The 18475-nt window shown below is 40.2% G+C and overlaps 1 protein-coding gene across 2 annotated transcripts in view; it reads left to right on the forward strand.

The window, feature by feature from the left end:
- Nucleotides 1-15659: 15659 nt before the first annotated feature.
- Nucleotides 15660-18475, forward strand: part of GTF2A1L (general transcription factor IIA subunit 1 like) — a 55206-nt gene continuing 52390 nt past the window's right edge. For both annotated transcript variants that reach the window (XM_008068681.2, XM_008068679.1), the window contains exon 1: nt 15660-15756. In XM_008068681.2, coding sequence (XP_008066872.1) covers nt 15736-15756 — 21 coding nt within the window. In that variant the 5' untranslated portion in view covers nt 15660-15735. The remainder of the gene's footprint in view (nt 15757-18475) is intronic.

Below are 18475 nucleotides of genomic sequence, written 5' to 3' on the forward strand. Positions count from 1 at the left end.
AAGTTAATATTTCATTCTGCATCAGTTCTTCATAGAAGCAACGTCATTCAGCACTATTTTAGCCACTGCTAGCATTAACAAGGCTTGGTGCTAGTTCTTCAGGAAGAACAAAAAGATTAAGTGGCATAAACTGACCATATTTGTAATAGCATTCCTGAATAATTCTTTCCTGCTTTGTCTCCACACTAGCTCGACTGTCTTACCCTCTTTGTGTAGATACAAGGTAGATTCTGATGTTGTCTCTCCTAGACCATCCCCATTCTCTGCAGTTACTTCATTCCAAGGATCTTTTGTGCCCTTAGTCATGGTCCTAAAATGTAAGGCTATGTGTATTTGGTTGAACCATATGTAATTGTCAATATTTACCATAGTTGATGGCAATTTCACGGGGCTGGATCTAATTACCTGCATATTTCCCTGGGTCATATGGAACAAGCATCTTTCCTATTATCCTGCTTACAACTGGCATTGCAAGATGAATTTGACAATAATTAATTTTTAAAGCAATATATTATTGCTGGTCATGAAGCAAGTAGTTGAGTTGCAAAAAAAAAAAGAACCATAGATATAAGTTGCAAATTGTATCTTTAAAATTGTATTTCATCTGTAAGCAAAAGGAAAACTGATTAGGTTAATTGTCCCATGTTTTAAAAGATTAAAGTTTATCTCCATGAGATTTCTTGAGGAAAAAAGGCAAATCATCATTATACTTTGGGGTTTCTGCTTCCCCTTCATTTATCTGCACCAGCGTAGCCCTCTAAGCTTCAGAGGGAAGGGTGACTAATTTAAATAACAACCCCAGAATTGTGAAGTCCATGAAATGTAACTTGCAGTATACTCTTGGAACAGAAGAGGGTGCTCGCAGGCAAGCTGATGCTACTCAGTTAGAAACATCAGCATTTGAATTTGGTGGTGCTTGTATTATGATTAATAAAAGATCTTGGGGGCATTTTATAAAGTATTTCAAAGCATTGTGAGTCCAGTAGAGTATAATTAAAATTAATGCAGTAGACAAACACTTTAAAGTATTCTTAATGCCGTGTCTGAAAATGCTGTTGAATACAATTTTACACATCCCAGAGATTTAAATACTATGCTTATTTCTAAACATTTCTAACTATTAAAGAGATAGAAAAATGGTGCCTTCCTTCTCCAAAGAATTTCAAACTTTTTCTAATGAGAGTTAAGAAAATCTTCTTACTTTAAAAGATTTTAAAAATATTACAATGAATTTATCTTGTTTTGTCATGGATCAAGGTCAAGAAGTCTCTAAAAATCTCCAGCCTGGCCAGGTTCCGTGGCTCAGCCTGTAATCCCAGCACTTTGGGAAGCCAAGGCGAGTGGATTGCCCGAGCACGCAGGTTCGAGACCAGCCCGTGCAACTTGGTGAGACCTTGTCTCTACAATAAATGAACAAAAAATTAACCGGGCGTGATAGTGCGTGCCTGTAGTTCTGGCTACTTGGAAGGCTGAGGTGGAAGGACTGTTGGAGCCCAGCATGTCGATGCTGGAGTGGCTGTGAGCGTGCCACTACATTCCAGCCTGGGTGACACAGAGTGAGACTCCAACTCAAAAAAAAAAAAAAGAACAAGCAAATATTTGCATGCTGGGGAATATTTTACACTACCCTGACTCAGGGACAAGTCTTAGTACTGCTTCTGTCTTCAGAGAGCAGAGTAATAAACCTTGTCCTTTTCAAGATGGGCTCGATATTTCTCTTAGATGTCTTTCTAGGTGGATTTTGTCATTCTTTTATAAAGCCTGCTAGGACACTCTATTCCCAAAAATATTGTACCATGAGTTAGTCTATTCATATCACTAAACACATGAGGCATTCTCAAAGGTGTCTTCCACACTTTAAAGTACAGAAGGCTTCCTTAAGACATTGGTTATCACGGCTTGCCACTTTGAGACACCTCAAAATGCTGTAAGACCTTCGATCCAACTAGTCATCTTGCTGACTGTTGTAATGTTTATTGAATACTTACTACAGGTCTCATTTTTCTAGGTACTGGGCATAGGCAATCACAAAAAGAGTTAATTCCTGCTATGCAATTCCCTCTGTTACATAGAGGGTGTGTAGTGGGGGAAGTTAGACAATAAACATACCAAGTTGTGATCATCGCTTTGCAGAAAAATAAAGCAGGGTAAAGCGACAAAGAGTGGAAGAAAAATGCTATCTCAGATAGGTTGGCCAGGATGTCCTTTCTAGTGAGATAATATCCCAGCAGAGTCCTGAAGGAATGAGGGAGAGCTACTCAGATCGCCAGGGAAGAGTGTGTCCAGCAGAGGGCACTGCAAGTGCACGGACACTGGAATCAGAGGGTGTTGGGCTGTCAGGGGAACATCGCTGGGTGAATGGCAGCTGAGTGAGCTACATCAGAGCGAGCGAGGGGCTGGAGGATGGAAGCTGGAGAGATCAGAGAGGTTGTGGGAAGGTGGAGAGGCAGACCCTGTAGGGCTTTGTAGGTCATAGATTTTATTCTGAAATGGAAGCCCCTTGAAGGCTTGGTGCATAGGAGTGACATGAACTTTACGACATGTTAAGTTGATTTTGTGGACATAGAAAATAGACAGTGGCAGAAGCAGAGAGAGCAGTTGGGATCTATTGTAGTCATTCAGGTGTCTTAGTCTATTCCTACTGCTATACCTGAGAGTGGGTAATTTATAAACAACAGAAACTTATTTCTCACAATTCTGGAGGCTGGGCAGTCCAAGATCAAGGGGCCAACAGATTCAGTGTCTGGTGAGGGTCTGTCCTCATAAATAACAACTTCTTGCTCTGTCTTCACATGGCAGAAGGGCTCCATCAGGCTTTTTTGTTTTTTTGAGTCGGTGTCTCACTCCGTCACCCAGGCTGGAGTACAGTGGTACGTTCATGGCCACTGCAGCCTCGACCTGCTGGGCTCAAGGTGATCCTTTTGCCTCATCCTTCCAAGTAGCTGGAACCACAGACATGTGCCATCATGCCCAGCTAATTTTTTGATTTATTGTAGAGACGAGGTCTCACCAAGTTGCCTAGAGTGGTCTCGAACCCCGCGACTCAGGCAATCTTCTTACCTCGGCCTCCCGAAGTGCTGGGATAACAGGCATGAGCCACCGCACCTGGCCTTAGGCTTCTTTTATAGTGGCATTTACCCTATCACAAAGACAGAGCCCTCACACCTAATCACCTTCCCAAGGGCCCACCTTTTACTGCCTTAACATTTGGGGCTAAGGTTTCAACATATGAATTCTGGGGAGACACATTCAGGTGATAGCTATGTTGCCTAGGCTGATCTCAAACTTCTGGCTTCAAGCAATTCTCCCATCTCAGCCTCCCAAAGTGTTGGGATTATGGGCGTGAGCCACCACACCTGACCTATTATTATCTTCTTGATGTTGACTCTTGTTAAACATTTTTTTCTCTTTCATATTGTCAATGTTTATAAAAACACGATTCCTTGTCATCTTTTAGCCCATGCCATGCAAATTAGTTTCTAGCAGAGATTTCAACATATGAATTTTAGGGGGACATATTCAGGTGATAACACCAGGTGAGAGGTGCTATCAGGTGACTGGGAGTGGTAATGGGAGATGAAAAATGGTTGGACTCAGAACGAAACATAGATCCAAATCCAACAATGTGTGCTGATGGATTCGATGTGAGGTGTAAGGGAACCCAAATGAATCCCAGATTTTTGAGCAACTAAAGAATGGAGCTTTTAATTATTTTAAATGGAGACTGTTGTAGGAGCAGGTTTTGGGGAGATGGACCAAGGGTTTAAGTTTGGATGTGTTAACTTTGAGATGCTTATTAGACATCCAAGTGAAGACAGCAAATAGCAACTGGACATTCCAAGGCAGGAAAAAGGGCTGGGCCAGAGATGTGACTCTCGGAGACATCAGCACTTAGAGCTGTAGGGCTGGCTGGGATCTCCTGAGAATGAATAGAAACAATGAAAGTGGTCTGAGAACCAGCCCTTGGGCCCTCTGAAGTTTAGAGGTCAGGGAAACGAGAACAGTAAAATAAAGGACACTGAGGAAGAATAGCTAGAGTAGAAGAAATAAGAGAACGGTATCTTAGTGGTGATAGGGTTAGATGAGGGCTAAGTGGACCACTGAATTTAGCAACATGGAAACTGGTGACCTTGACAGAAACAGCATCATTGAAGTGAGGATAACGGAAGCCAGCCCACGAAGGCGTGGAGCCAGTGAGTGGATGACTCTGAAGAGGAAGCAAAACTTCCTTCTATCTTGGGTTCTGGGGCTGGCCTAATAATTAAACTGACAGACTGACAAGAGAAAAGCATACACATTTTATTTAATATTTTTATATGTTCATGGAAGCTTTCAAAAGGAAAATGAAGAGCCTGAGAAACCATAGGCACAAAGTGTATAAACCTTTTTACGCAAAGAACAATAAATTGTGGGGATGTAACAAGACAAAGGGGCACTGATTTGTGGGACAGTGACTAGGATATACATGGGGGAAACTAGTGAAAGATAAGATATTTTAGAGGGTTTGATATACAGGTCCATTTTGGCATCGACTCCCAGTCTCTGCTGATAAAGAATGTTCTCTTCCTAGTACGGGGAGGCACCTTTTTCATGGAAAATTTTATGATCTGCTTTGAAGTAGAAAGGAAGAGGTCAGAGAACGTTGTGTCCGTTCTTTCTCAAGTGCCATCAGCTTAAAACTATCAATATGCCAAAGAAGCATATTTAGGGTGGTTTGCTCTGATTCTCTTCAACTCTTTTGAGGAGTTTTGCTGTAAATACAAACTTTGGGACAGTAGCTGGTGGGGATGAGTTTTTTTTTTTTTTTTTTGAGTTTGAGTCTCACTCTGTCACCCAGACTGGAGTGCAGTGGCACGCTCCCGGCCACCGCAGCCTCATCCTGCTGGGGCTCCGGCGATCCGTCAGCCTCAGCCTTCCAAGTAGCTGAAACTACAGGCGCGTGCTACCACGTCTGGCTAATTTTTTGATTTATTGTAGAGATGAGGTCTCACCAAGTTGCCCGGGCGGGTCTGAAACCCGCGGGCTCAGGCAATCCACTCACCGCAGCCTCCCAAAGCGCGGGATTACAGGCTGAGCCACCGAACACGGCTGGGATGAGATATTTTTAACACCTTCCCCATATTCCTTAAGACCTAAGTCTTGATACTTTGTTTTCACCAGTGTCTCTTTTCTTTATAATTATTATTATCATATTTTTTTTTTTGAGTTGAGGTCTTTACTCTGTTGCCCAGGTTGGAGTGCAGTGGCACGATCACAGCTCAGCACAGCCTCAGACTCCTGGGCTTAGGCAATCCTTCCACCTCAGCCTGTCAAGTAACTGGGAAAACAGGTGTGTGTGTGCCATCACGTCTGGCTAATTCCAAGGTCTTGCTATGTTGCCTAGGCTGGTCTCAAACTCCTGGCCTCAAGCAATCCTCCCACTTTAGCCTCCCAAAGTGTTGGGATTATGGGCATGAGCCACCATACCTGGCCTATTATTATCTTCTTGATATTGACTCTTGCTACACATTTTTTTCTCTTTCTTATTGTCAGTGCTTATAAAAACATGATTCCTTGTCATCTTTTAGCCCATTTCATGCAAATCATGTGCAGTTTCTAGCATAGGTGCTTTGGATGTGCCTGCTTGTATTTCTTCAGAATTTTTATTAACTATATGTGTAGCACTGCAGGCACTACATATTTAAAAATAATTTAGCCATTCCTTCAATCACTTCCTGTTTTGTTTTAAAATTTCTCTGAGTTGAGCTGCACAGGGTTGATGTCATTCCAAGTTGGGATGACAATACTCTTCAGATTTTGTTATGAAATTTAGTTCCTGGTTTCACAATCTTGAGAATGCCTGCAAGTTCCTGCAGAGTTAACCAAGCACGAGTATTTTCTTTCCTGTTGATTTTGTTTTAAAGATGATTTTGAGGTACATTGCATAAAAACAAGGGAGACACAGAGAAAGAACTGAATGGAACCAAAGTTCAGCTCAGTATGAACAAGCACAACTATTTATTCATAGTCTACCTAATGGTTTGAACTCTGGTTCTTCTTTACAGTCTAATGCAATAATATTCTATGTAAACAATTGTCCAGTAACTAATAAATGACTTTTAATAAAATTTAAGTATTTGCAAAAGATACAATTTAAGCAGCTGTTAAATCATATTATTAATGTAATATTTTATTTTGTTGATTCATTGTTTAGTTTTAAAATTGTTTTGTATGTTTAAAATAAGACAGTGACCAGGGTCAGTGGCTCAGCCTGTAATTCTAGCACTTTGGGAGGCCAAGACGAGTGGATTGCCTGAGCCCGCGGGTTCAAGACCAGCCCGGGCAACTTGACGAGAACTCGTCTCCACAATAAATAAAAAATTAGTCGGGCATGGTAGTGCACGCCTGTAGTTCTGGCCACTTGGAAGGCTGAGGCAGAAGGATCGCCGGAGCCCAGCAGGTCAACACTGGGGTGGCCGTGAGTATGCCACAATACTCCAGCTTAAGCAACAGAATGGGACTCCAATTCAAAAAAAAAGGTGATTAAAATATCATTTCATAAATCACATGGCTTATTACCATACAAAGAGAATTTTAATTTCCACAATGCTTAATGAGGGGAAAAATGAAAACAAATCTCACAGGAAATACACCTGATTAGCGTGTAGTGAGTGAGTTCCACAATTATTAAAATCTAGTTGCTCAGTTAGGATGAAAGCTTGCCTCTGTGGAAAACAAAGGTTAGTTTAAAGTATGAAGTGTAAGAATGGACGAGAGTTTCCCGGTAGAGATGGCTAGACCAACACAGCAGAGATGTGTGGCCACAGGTAATGGGCCACCAACCTAGAGAGGACAGTGCGGGTGTTGGCTGGTGAGGCTTTGGGGATAAGCCCAAAGACCAACCCAGTGCAGCCCTGCCATAGCGTGAGCTCTCTTTGGAGAAGCAATCCAACAGAGTGCAGCCCTGCCATGACCTATGTTTTCAAAGTGTTAGACCCTTAGGCTTGTAGGTAAGTCATGCATCGCTTAACAATGGAAATACACTGAGAAATGTGTCCTTAGGTGATTTCGTTGTTGTGCAAACATCCCAGACTGTACTCACACAAACTTAGATGGTAGAGCATTCTACATACCTATGCTATCTGGTATAGCTTATTCCTCCTAGGCTACCAGCCAGTTTTCAGTAGCAGCATGTTACTGTACTGAAGAGTGTAGGCAGCAATAATACAATGATAAAGATTTGTGTATCTAAATACATCTAAGCAAAGAAAACATATCTGAACAAAGAAAATATATCTCAACAAAGTGATATCATAAGCTTATGGGATCATTGTTTTATAAGTTTTTGATGGAAACGTTGTTACACAGCATATGACGGTATTTTAGAGTCCAGTAGTTGGAACCAATAGCTAGCATATGGGATCTGATAAGGTGTGATGTAACATTCTCAAAGAGAAGGGGAGTACATTCCAAGTTTACCACAGTAAAACATGTGTCACTTGTGTAGCAAACTATATGTGTTTGGAATCATTTCAAAGCTACATAATAAAAAAAAATCACAATTAAAACAGAAGAATAAACTTCAATTTATAAGTATTATTACTCAAAAGTGGTAAACATTTCATGTATAATTTAACCAAACAAAACTTACTAAATACAAATATATCTTACAATTTATATCCATTTAACTCTTTTAAATTTAAAGGTACAAATAAAAACTCCCAATGTTCACATAGAATGACAACTGAAGTAGCCTAAGTTCTATTTAAAATCTTCGCAATCACCTTTTATTTTAAATCTGTTGTTTAAATCTAAGAATCTGTAGTACCAAAAGGGATAAAGACTTAAATTGCACCCAAAAAAAGTTTGAACAATTCTGGACCATTATGAATTTCCAAAATGAATTTGTATATCTTAGTCCATGCATGTCAAGGGTCCAACTGTATAACTGAGAGTTCTTTAAATTAACTTCCATGTAGGAGACAATGTTTATTAAGCTCTAAGAAATTAAAATATGCTGATTTGAATCTTTCAGATGCGTTATTACAACTCAACAGTAATTACGCCCATTGTTTAGAATGTATGCTAGTAAAAAAAAGCGGGAAGGGGGAGAGAGGGAGAATAATTTATTGTGAACATTGCTTAGAATTGCCGGCACATGGAAATAACAAGATGCAGACTGACTTTTAGATGCTTTATTATTGTGTTTAAATTATCAACCAACAATGCATTCCATTGTTGCCTGTGCCTAGCACTGACTGCCCACATCCCCAGTCCTTGTACATCACTGCATGGTGGATATTTCTGAAAACTGGCAGTGATTCAGTGGTAAAAGGAAAATGAATGATGCAAGGGAGAGGAAGAAAGAGACCTTGATAGGACCACATCTCTGAGTAGATGAGAGGAGAGGAACCCAAGGTGTCAGTACGGGGGCTGACTTAGATAAGAGCATTAACAACACACCCACTGCAATAGGAAGCAAGGCGGAGTGTATGGAGACAGATGAATACAGGCCTATTATCCAAGGAATTATTTCCTAGTTTCTTTCACAGAAATGGAATTGGATTCAGAAATTTTTCACCATCCCATAAAAAGAGAATCCTATTTCTTTAACGACTCTTTATGACTGATTGGCTTTGATTTTATTTTCTTGAAAGTGCTGATCACTCATCCCATATGTGTTCTTTACTGGTATTAAAGCTTGCATATCAATTATACAGACCCAAATGAGGACATTATTGTGATTTTGAAACGGACGTGATCAATTCCCTTAAACAGGAAATAAACGATTTAAATGGTTAAGGTGGCTCTGATTTGGGAAATGTATTTGTGAACACTCCAGAATTCAGTCTCTTCCTACTTTTCATCTCTGAGAGAGACGCTACAGATCTGTGAGAGGCTGGGTGGGGGTGGAGATGGCACCTCGTTGCACTGCTTGTCCTTTTCTGTAGAGTTTTATTTTGATATTTTCACACTGCTCAGAGAGAATTCCACCCAAAGGTCCTCAAGTGCCATGAAAAGGACAAGGAAAGAGCATCTTTGAACAGTGGCATTGTTAAATGCCAAGAGCCTGCCTCTCCAGCGGATAATTCTGAGATATTCTGAAACACTTTTCAAAGGCTTTGCTAAGTACTCATTGTGGAAAAGGACAAATTCTATATTAAACTCGCACTGGGATCAGAGATGGCCTTGGGTAAAATTGTGAACTAGGCAATGTCTGTAGCCTCTTTTTGTTGCCTTTTCCTCCATTGGTAGATGCTCCAGCCCCTTCCCCATATATCTCCTTGAGACTTTTGGGATCTCTCCTCCTCCCCTCCTCTTTTTGCATTAATGACTGAGTGCCAGGAATGGATATACATCAGTAACTTAGTCTTGATGCTTTTTCTCGTGAATGCTGCTTCTGCTGCAGGATTTTCAAAAGAGCTGCTAATTTTGATATATCCCACAGACCTTTTTAAAAAAAATTGTTTTTTGTAGAGACAGGGTCTCACTATGTTGTACAGGCTGATCTTGAACTCCGAGCCTTAAGCAATCCTCCGACCTCAGGCTCCCAAAGTGTTGGGATGACAGGAGTGAGTCATTGTACCTGGCCACCCCACAGATCTTTAACTGTTTTTTTTTTTTTTGCCTCGGTGATGGACATCCTCCAGTCCACCCTCCATGCTGCAGTCAGTGGAAGTCACAGTATCTGGTATTTGCTTACCAGCCAGCTTTAGTTTTAGCCACAACTTGCCTTGTTCTCTGTCCTCTGGCCAAATTGAACTGCTCTCATTTCCTCAGGCCTACCATGTTCTCAAACTCACCGTTCTCAAGCCCAGGGCTTTGGCTGATACAGGGCCCTCTCCCCGAAATACTCTTCCTTGCCCCCTTCCTTTGTTCCTTATTCCACAGATCTCAGTTGACGGGCCCAAATTCAAGAAATCCTCATAAGTAATCCAATCAATATTAAATTCCTTGCATGTTTTTCTTTTTCACTACTTCAGTTGGGGTGGCTCTGCCTACAGTAATTTCCCATTTTCTGGGAAGAGGACCATCTATAAGGGTGGTAGTAGGTGACACAGCAGCAATACCAGTGGTATGGGGCTAATCCCCTGGCTGGAACTTATGACCTGGGTTGAATAAAAAACACTGCATGGGTGACAGATAGGATGAATGTGGATCAGTGCACTACTTCTCCAATGGATAGTTGCATTTTAGTCCCTAATGTTCTCCCCACAAACAAGCTGGAAATTCCATTTTGTAAGAATTTAACAATAAGTTCATATCAATAACTTTTAATGAATGTTTTTCATATTTGAGGTACTATGTATGCTAGGAACTCAGGGGGCCTATAAAGATGAATAATACACAGCCTCAGTCCTCAAGAAATTTAAAACCTATCACATTTATGGTTACATATATACTTTTTCTTAATAAACACACACACACATATCTTCAAGGGGTTGAAAAGATTACAATGCTTGCTTTAAAAATTGATTTAATTTTGTTTTTGAAAACTGGTGTGAGTGGAGAGGACGTGCCTTTAGCTTTTTAGCACCTACTACGTGCCAGGGACTGTGTTTTCTCATTTAATACCTAGCTGTTGATAAAGTGTTATTTCTCATTATGAAATGAAAGCATGTCTCTTGTTAAAGGGATCTTGGACTCGTACAGCTGGTGAAGGTTTTTTCCTGCCCTTGAAACAATATAAGGTACTTAATTTCCTTGACCTGTCCACTGAACAATAAAATTAACCTCAAATAAAAAATATTCAAATAAGGAATTACTTACTAGTTCACCCCAAGTAAACACATACAAGCAAACAAGTATTTGTTAGGAACCTCTTATGTGGCCAGAACAGTGCTAGGTACTACTAACTAGGGAACAAATGAAACAGTACAAATCATAGTATACTTAAAAGCTGAAAGAAAACACAATTATGAGTAGGAGTGGGTGAGGAGTCACAGTGTTTTTTAATGGTGTTTGGTAGAGTGGTTATTTTCTACCTTGTTAATCCTTTCTTGGTCTTTTGGCTAGAAAAATCAGGCTTTTGTTGCTGTTGTTTTTTGTCTGTGATGATTGGTATTTCTGGGATGCCAGCTTCTCCAGCACCCAGTCTGGGATAGATAAGGAAAAAGAAAACCAGAGAACTCACTGCTGTGAATTCTTGGGGGTTGTGAGGTCTGTCAATTGTCTGTCATCTTCTCTCTACCTTTCAGTTTCCTTAAGTTTGTTTTATATCCAGTATCAGATTTTTTTTTAGCTGTTCTTAGCAGAAGGAATAGGAAAAGTTTGTTCCATGTTATCCCTGTCTTTCCTAATATTTGAAGCATCTAAGACAACAAAATAGAATATTCAAGATGCTCTCATTTACCTCTTATGAAACGAGACAAATTAGGAAAGAAGAGAAGTACAGTTATTGTGGGAACAAAGCTGGTTTGTTCTCTCCAGGTGGTAGCCTTAAGTTCAGTTCACATTATTGGTCTTTATTTCTGTCTTCTCTAAGTGGAAATTCAGGATGGAGAATTAACAGGAGACAATGAACAATATCCTTGATAATATTTCATGTTCATGTATGATTATACACATTATGATTAAAGAAATGAAAATGAAATCATTTGTTAGCTAGAAAATTACTGAATCCTTATCAAGACCCTGATGAGAATGTTGAAAAGTCGTGATGAGGAAAATTATGCTTGAAGTCATCCTGCATACTTTCCATGAATTAATTATAATCAGTAACTTTCATATGTACACAATGTATATCTTTTTTGAATATTAAAATATTTTGAAATAGGAGTAATGTGCTCATTGACAGTGTTCCACTGTGTAATAAAGTCACCAGTTGGCCATAGCATTGTGTCATATAATCACTTTAACTGAAATTCTGTTGGGGTGTGGGGAGAGATTCATCATGGTAGAATGGAATCTGATGTTCAAATAAAGTAAATTGATTTTGAAGTTGTATTAGAAAATGGAAAATGTTACAAAAGTGCAGAGTATAAAATAAATCAGAACTGCCAACACTGTAACCACTTCAAAGTTACAGGGTGAGACAGAGATTATCTGGGTTTTTCATTTCCTGGAAGATGTAAAGGATGAAACAGAGGCACAGAAACACAACACTGCTGGGTTTTAGTGCATTGGTTGCAAAAATGTTTGGAAACTAATTATGAATATTTGCTGCCTTAAGCTGTATGCTCAAAGACTAACTCGTATTTTTTGTTACCAATAACTACAATTTTTAGAGTCCATACAGTTACTGAAATGCCCCAAATTTGACTGTAAATTTTAATATGTAAAAGATAAGGGGTATTCTCTAAAATATATTTTTCTTTACATTTTAAACCAAAAAAGGACCTTATAAATATGGCCTTTGCTCACAATAAGCAAAGTGAAATTTTTTTTTGCTTTTGGAATAGTACCCCTAAAAGTTCCAGACAAAAGTAATGAGGAGATATAGAACGCAAAGAAATTAAACTGATTATTAAGATTTGCTTAGATGTTGCAAAAACTGGTGTTGATTATCACTGACATATTAAATATATATAATGATTTCTAAATAAAGCAGGAGGAAAATGAAAATATGGTGTTCCAAACTGTGATGGGTAGTAGGTGAAGAGCTTTATGCTTTTGCACAGGTATAATTTCAAAGAAATATATACTCAAAGGAGGACCAAGTCTCAGTCTCAGTGTTTGTCTTTTTAAAAAAATTATTCTCTATTTACTAACATAAAATAAAATGGTCTCATTGAGGTTTTGTAGTCTTAAAATTTCAATTTTAGCAGCAAAAGTGCTTTGTGTATGCAAAACATTTCTCTGAGTTCAAAAAATTGACAAAAATGTTACCATTACATGACTATGGTAGTCTGCTTGTTTCATGAGAATCTTGGGTCGAAGCGATCAAATATCAGTTTATAAAGATTTCTTTACATAATTTTCTTTCTTTCTTTCTTTTTTTTTTTTTTTTTGAGTCGGAGTCTCAGTCTCCCAGGCTGGAGGGCAGTGGTATACTCACGGCCACCTAAGCATCGACCTGCTGGGCTCCTGCAATCCTTCCACCACGGCATTCTAAGTAGCCGGAACTACAGGTGCGCGCTACCACACCCGGCTAATTTTTTTATTTTTTGTAAAGATGAGGACTCACCATGTTGCCCGGGCTAGTTTTGTGCCCGCAGGCTAAGGCAGTCCACTTGCCTTGGCCTCCTAAAGTGCTGGGATTACAGGCTGAGCCACTGAGCCCGGCCTACATAATTTTTAAGTGCTCTTGTGACTGATGAGGACATTCAAGAAACTTTAAATGTTGAGATTACAATAAGGGAAAACCAGGCCCACTTAGTCACAGTCCAATCAGAGAACGGGCCTTGTTATTAGCTGTCTCATGCTGGGTAACAAATTACTCCAAAATGTAACTGCTTACAATTATAAGTATTTATTATCTCACACACTTTCTGAGGAACAGGAATCTAGAAGACGCTTAAAGGGTAGTTCTTGTTCGGGGTATCTCACATCTGGTAGTTCAACCCGGGAAGGATCTATTTCCAAGCTTACTCATGTGATTGTTGGCTGGTGTCTGATATTTGCTCACTATGGCCTGGAGTCTCAGTTCCTGGCTGCATATACCTCTCGATAGGCTGAGTTCCTCATGACATGACAGTTGGCTTCCTCCAAAGTGAGTAATCTGAGAGAGAGAGAGAGAGAGAGAGAGAACACAATGAAGAATCCACAGTCCTTAATAACCTAATCTCAGAAATGGTATGCCTTCACTTCCGCTTTATTTTACTGGTCAACCAAACCATGGCACAAAGTAGTAGGAGACGACACCAAGATGTGAATATCAGGAGGTGGGGATCTTGGAAGCTGGCTACCACAGGCCCATAGCAGATTGGCAACTTGGAATCATCTAGAACTTTTGTTAAAGCATACCTCCTCTAACAGTCATTGTCTATTACTGGGAAGAAATGACTACTGATCATTCAGACACACAGTAAGGAGCAAATGGAAAGATGCTGATGCTTCTCTGCCAATGTTGCACAACCGCTCTGTAACCCGAGTATACTAAGAGTATTCAGCAATAACAATTCAACTCTTAGTCATACTTTTTATGGGTACCAAGGTCCAAGTTTAATTTTAAAAATATGCATGATCTACAGTGTATCTCTGAGAAGGGTATAACATATAATGAAGTAAAATAAAACAGTATGCTGTCACAGAAAGTTAGGTGATTACCAATCCTATGCATTTAGAAATACAGTTTTAAAAGCTTGCCATGAGGAAGATGGAAAACAAGAGAACTTTAAGCTTTCCTATTTTCCAGCTTGAATAATTTAATTGGATTTTATAATATCAGTAGGAATCAATGACTGCTTTTAGTTTTTCTACTTTGGGTGAAAGATAAGTCACTCTGAATACTTCTGGTAGTACATTGCCAAGTAGAAAGATATAACCATTCAAAATCACCATATGGCTTTTTGTAAAAGAAATTTGCAATGGTTTTCAATTTGGGAAAGTTTTCCAAAAGGTGTCATATAAATCAGCTGCTTGAAACTCACTCACAAGCCATGTGATACCTGGCCCAGGCAAATCAAATACAGAGTGATGGGGCATAAATAGCTCTCCTGCACTTGTATGCATAAATAAATAAATAAACGGCCAATTTTAAAACTAATAGGATTTTTAATCATTAAATAATCATCTGGTTAGGTCAAGACTCATCTGCAGGCTAGAAAGATCATTTAAAAAGGCAGAGTTGTGGCAAGAGTTGACGTCTTCCCTTTTCTAATCCTCTAGGTTATCTGGGCTTACATCTACCCTCAGCCTTAACAGGGCAAGGTATGCCCTAGGATGCCCTACCCTTCGGGTGAGGGAAGGAATTACCGCAGCTCAAGAGATGGTGATTTCTGCCTGAGAGGGCAAAGGCGACTGTGGTATCGGCGTGCTGATTTGTATTTTAGCAGTGATTTTTTTTCACCGACAGCATATTAGAATCAGATTCTCTGGGTTAGGATGATAGCACTAAACTTTTTAAAGTTCCCCAGGTGATTTTAATGTGCACCCAAAGTTGAGAATCTTCGTCCTGGGAGAGTGGGTCTCATTGGGGGCACCCATTGGAATCACCTGGAGATGCATTTAAGGGCGCGCTAGGCCCCATCCTCGGTTTCTGGTTCAGCAGGTCTGGGGTGGGGCCCAGCATCTGCAGATTTAACAAGTCCCCCGGTGCTGTGGATGCTGCGGTACCGCGTTTGGACCATCAGCCGTAGAGGAGTCTGGCTCTCGTTATATTTTCACGTAACAAAACATGGAGTTCAGCGGCGAGTGTAGGCGGAGGTATGAAAATGGGTACATGGAGAGGCCTCATTCCACGAGTCTCCCCCCTCATTTCTCTCCACCTCCTTCAAAACCGCAGCAGGACTGGGATCTATCCCTGCGTTGTCCTCCCTGATTTCCTCGGTCTTTATTTGACAGATTGAGGAACTAAAAGCCGATCCCGGTTCGGTTCGTGTGACTGAATGGCCCCAAGCTGGTTACACCCGAGCTCACCATCCTCCTTTAGCCGGCCTCCTAGCTCACGTAGGCCAACCTCTTCTCCGCCTAGGCACCAAGTCCGCAGGTAAGCCTGCTCCGTTTTCCTCCTTTCCCTCCTACCTTGCCACACTCCTGGCGTCCTCCGCGCTTGCGCACGCAACGTGCGTCAGCGTTAGAAGCCTGCCCCGCGTGTCCCTCCGCCGGCTCCGCGTGCTGCGCAGGCGCAGAGGGCCAGACGCTGGAACTGCCGTCATGGCGGGCGTCAACCCGGTGGTGAGGACGGCTACAGGCTCTGTGTAGTAGGGCAGCCCTGGGACTGTGGGTTCACTGCAGCCCGAGCCCTGCACATCCTTTTGTTTCCCTTAACGCCTCACACGCTTTCATGAACGCTCTTCTTTGGGGGTTGGGGCTCCTCCTTGGAGGAAGTCGATGAGGGCCGGTAGTTCAGTGGGACGTTGTGCCTGGCCCCACAGGAAGAACAAACGTCTTTTCTCTCTTTTCCAAACTCAGACTTAGGTTGTCTAAGTTGGGGTGTTTAGAAGATGTTTAAAGGTGGAACTCACCCTTGACACTACTGATTTCCTATATGTTTAGGACGTTTCCAAGTTCAGTCATATTACTTTTAGGACGGGCACTGTGGATCCAAGCTGTGTTATTTACCAATTGGAAATAGCAAGTTATGTGCTAGTTCAGGTTTTAACTGTCTTCCCCACCCTTCCATTTTTTTTTTAATCCTTTAAGATTCTTAACGTTTGTGTGCAACCCTCATACATCCTTCTTCCTCTAAGGAACAACTAAACCTCACAGTGAGAATTTACAGCCTAAATGCCACTTATGAGACCATCAGTTTTAACCTGAGTTTAAAAAAAAAATCAGAGATTCATTTTTTATTATCAATTTATCTCGACAGACTTCACATTTCGTGAAAGACAGTGCTCTTGTCCAGATCTGTGTTATTTTGTGGCTCTCATGTGTTATATGTGCACATAAAAAGGTCGTTTTTAGAGACATGTTATTTTAATATATATCAATTTTATGTATTTTAAGATATGTAAAATACATATACTATAATTAAGTATAAGCTTACCAGGTACAATTTACCTGATGGTGAATTCCAAGAAGGAGAGGCTGTGTGTGTTTTTTTAAATAGAGTAGTTGAGGTGGACTTCTGGACTATATATAGTTTTTAATAAAGACAACAGGGGGAAGCAATACAAAGTCTAACTATAGTCCTAGAAGAGGAACTATATTCAATACCTGTTTTGATTTTGAAAAATTGTGTTCTAATGGGTTCTTTTTGACTGCTGCTGTTATACTCTAAGGGCAGATCTTAAAGATGTTTTTAGCACTAGGAGTTTTTTCTTCTATCTTTAAGTATGATCACGCTAGCTGGGACTAACACTGAAGCATCAGTTTAGTATGCCTTTATCAGGGTAAACTGTTTTAGAAGCAACTAATTTTTAGGGGCACTTAGTCTTAATGCATATATTGTGAATAACATATTTAAACGTCACTGATTGGCCTATTCATAGGCTTACGTTGGCTCTTTAGGAGGATTAGTTTAAAATGTAGCTACTCTTGACATGAGCAGATGTGCTTAGAGTATTTACAGGGTAGTGTGAAAAAGCAATCCTAGAATGCCACTGTTTTCACTTTTGATTGATTAAGCAATTTGAAATAAGAACAATTCACCTACATTTCAGTAGGTCAGTATTGTCAGCATACTTTGCATTCCCATTTGGACTGGAGTTGGTGCAAAGCACCATTTACACAGGTATATAGGACTGAGTTTTTTTCACATGTCCATTGTTTTGTTGATATAACTGATATATATATATATATATATATATTTTTGAGTTGGAGTCTCACTCCGTCGCCCTGACTGGAGTGCAGTGGCCGCTCCCGGCCACCGCAGTCTTGACCTGCTGGGCTCTGGCTATCCTTCTGCCTCAGCCTTCCAAGTAGCTGGAACTACAGGCGTGCACCACCATGCTTGGCTAATTTTTTGATTTATTGTAGAGATGAGGTCTTGCCAAGTTGCCCAGGCGGGTCTCGAACCCACGGGCTTAGGCAATCCACTCACCTCAGCCTCCCAAAGCGTGGAATTACAGGCTGAGCCACTGAGCCTGGCACTGATATTTAATCTGGGTAGAAATCTGCTTAATTTTGTTGTCATGGCATGTTTTGCTAGGGGACACTTAATTTTTTTCTTATCAAGTAATAGCATTTATTTTTTAACATTTTAATTTCAATGACTTTAGGAGATACAGAGGATTTTTGGATGCATTGTATAGTGGCAAAGGAGTCTGGGCTTTACCCTCCACCCTCACCTATGCACATTGTACCCAATAGGTGATTTTTCATCTCTACTCCCGCCCCTCCTTCCGTTTCCCTTCTGAGTCTCCAGTGTCCATTATGCTGCTCTATATGCTTTTGCAGGTAGGAGGCATTTAAAAATGTTATTTAGTCGCTGCAATATGCATGTTGTGGTAAGGTAAGGTTCATGCATGCTCTTCTTAGGTTCTGTTAGGAAATTCATTTTGGTGCAGTTGTACTTGACAATGGCTCATAATTTTTTTAGACAATCTATTTTGGAAGTGGGATGAACTTTGATTATTGTAAGTGCCTACCCCAGTCTTATTGTTTAAAGTTTATTTACATTTGTGGAAATAATATAATAATCCCTAAGAAATGTCCTTTTGATGCATCAAGAAAAAGGTACATTGAAAACAGAAAGTCTGCCTTACATTTATTTCTCCTTTAAAAGGATAGGGAGGTTAAATACTGACACAAAAGTCAAGTAACAAAACAATAACCATACATCTTTATGAGATTATTAGCTCATATGTTATTGTAGTCCTGTAGTTCAGTCCTGTGAATAGACTGAGACTATGAATCTGAAGCTAACATAATTTATGGAAAGCTAAGACTATATTGGGAGTAGGATGTACTTAGTAAAAATTTTTTTTTTTTTTTTTTTTTGAGTTGGAGT

Source organism: Carlito syrichta, unplaced genomic scaffold (assembly GCF_000164805.1).
Source record: "Carlito syrichta isolate Samal-C Ts95f unplaced genomic scaffold, Tarsius_syrichta-2.0.1 Scaffold311472, whole genome shotgun sequence".
Classification (NCBI taxonomy): Eukaryota; Metazoa; Chordata; class Mammalia; order Primates; family Tarsiidae; genus Carlito; species Carlito syrichta.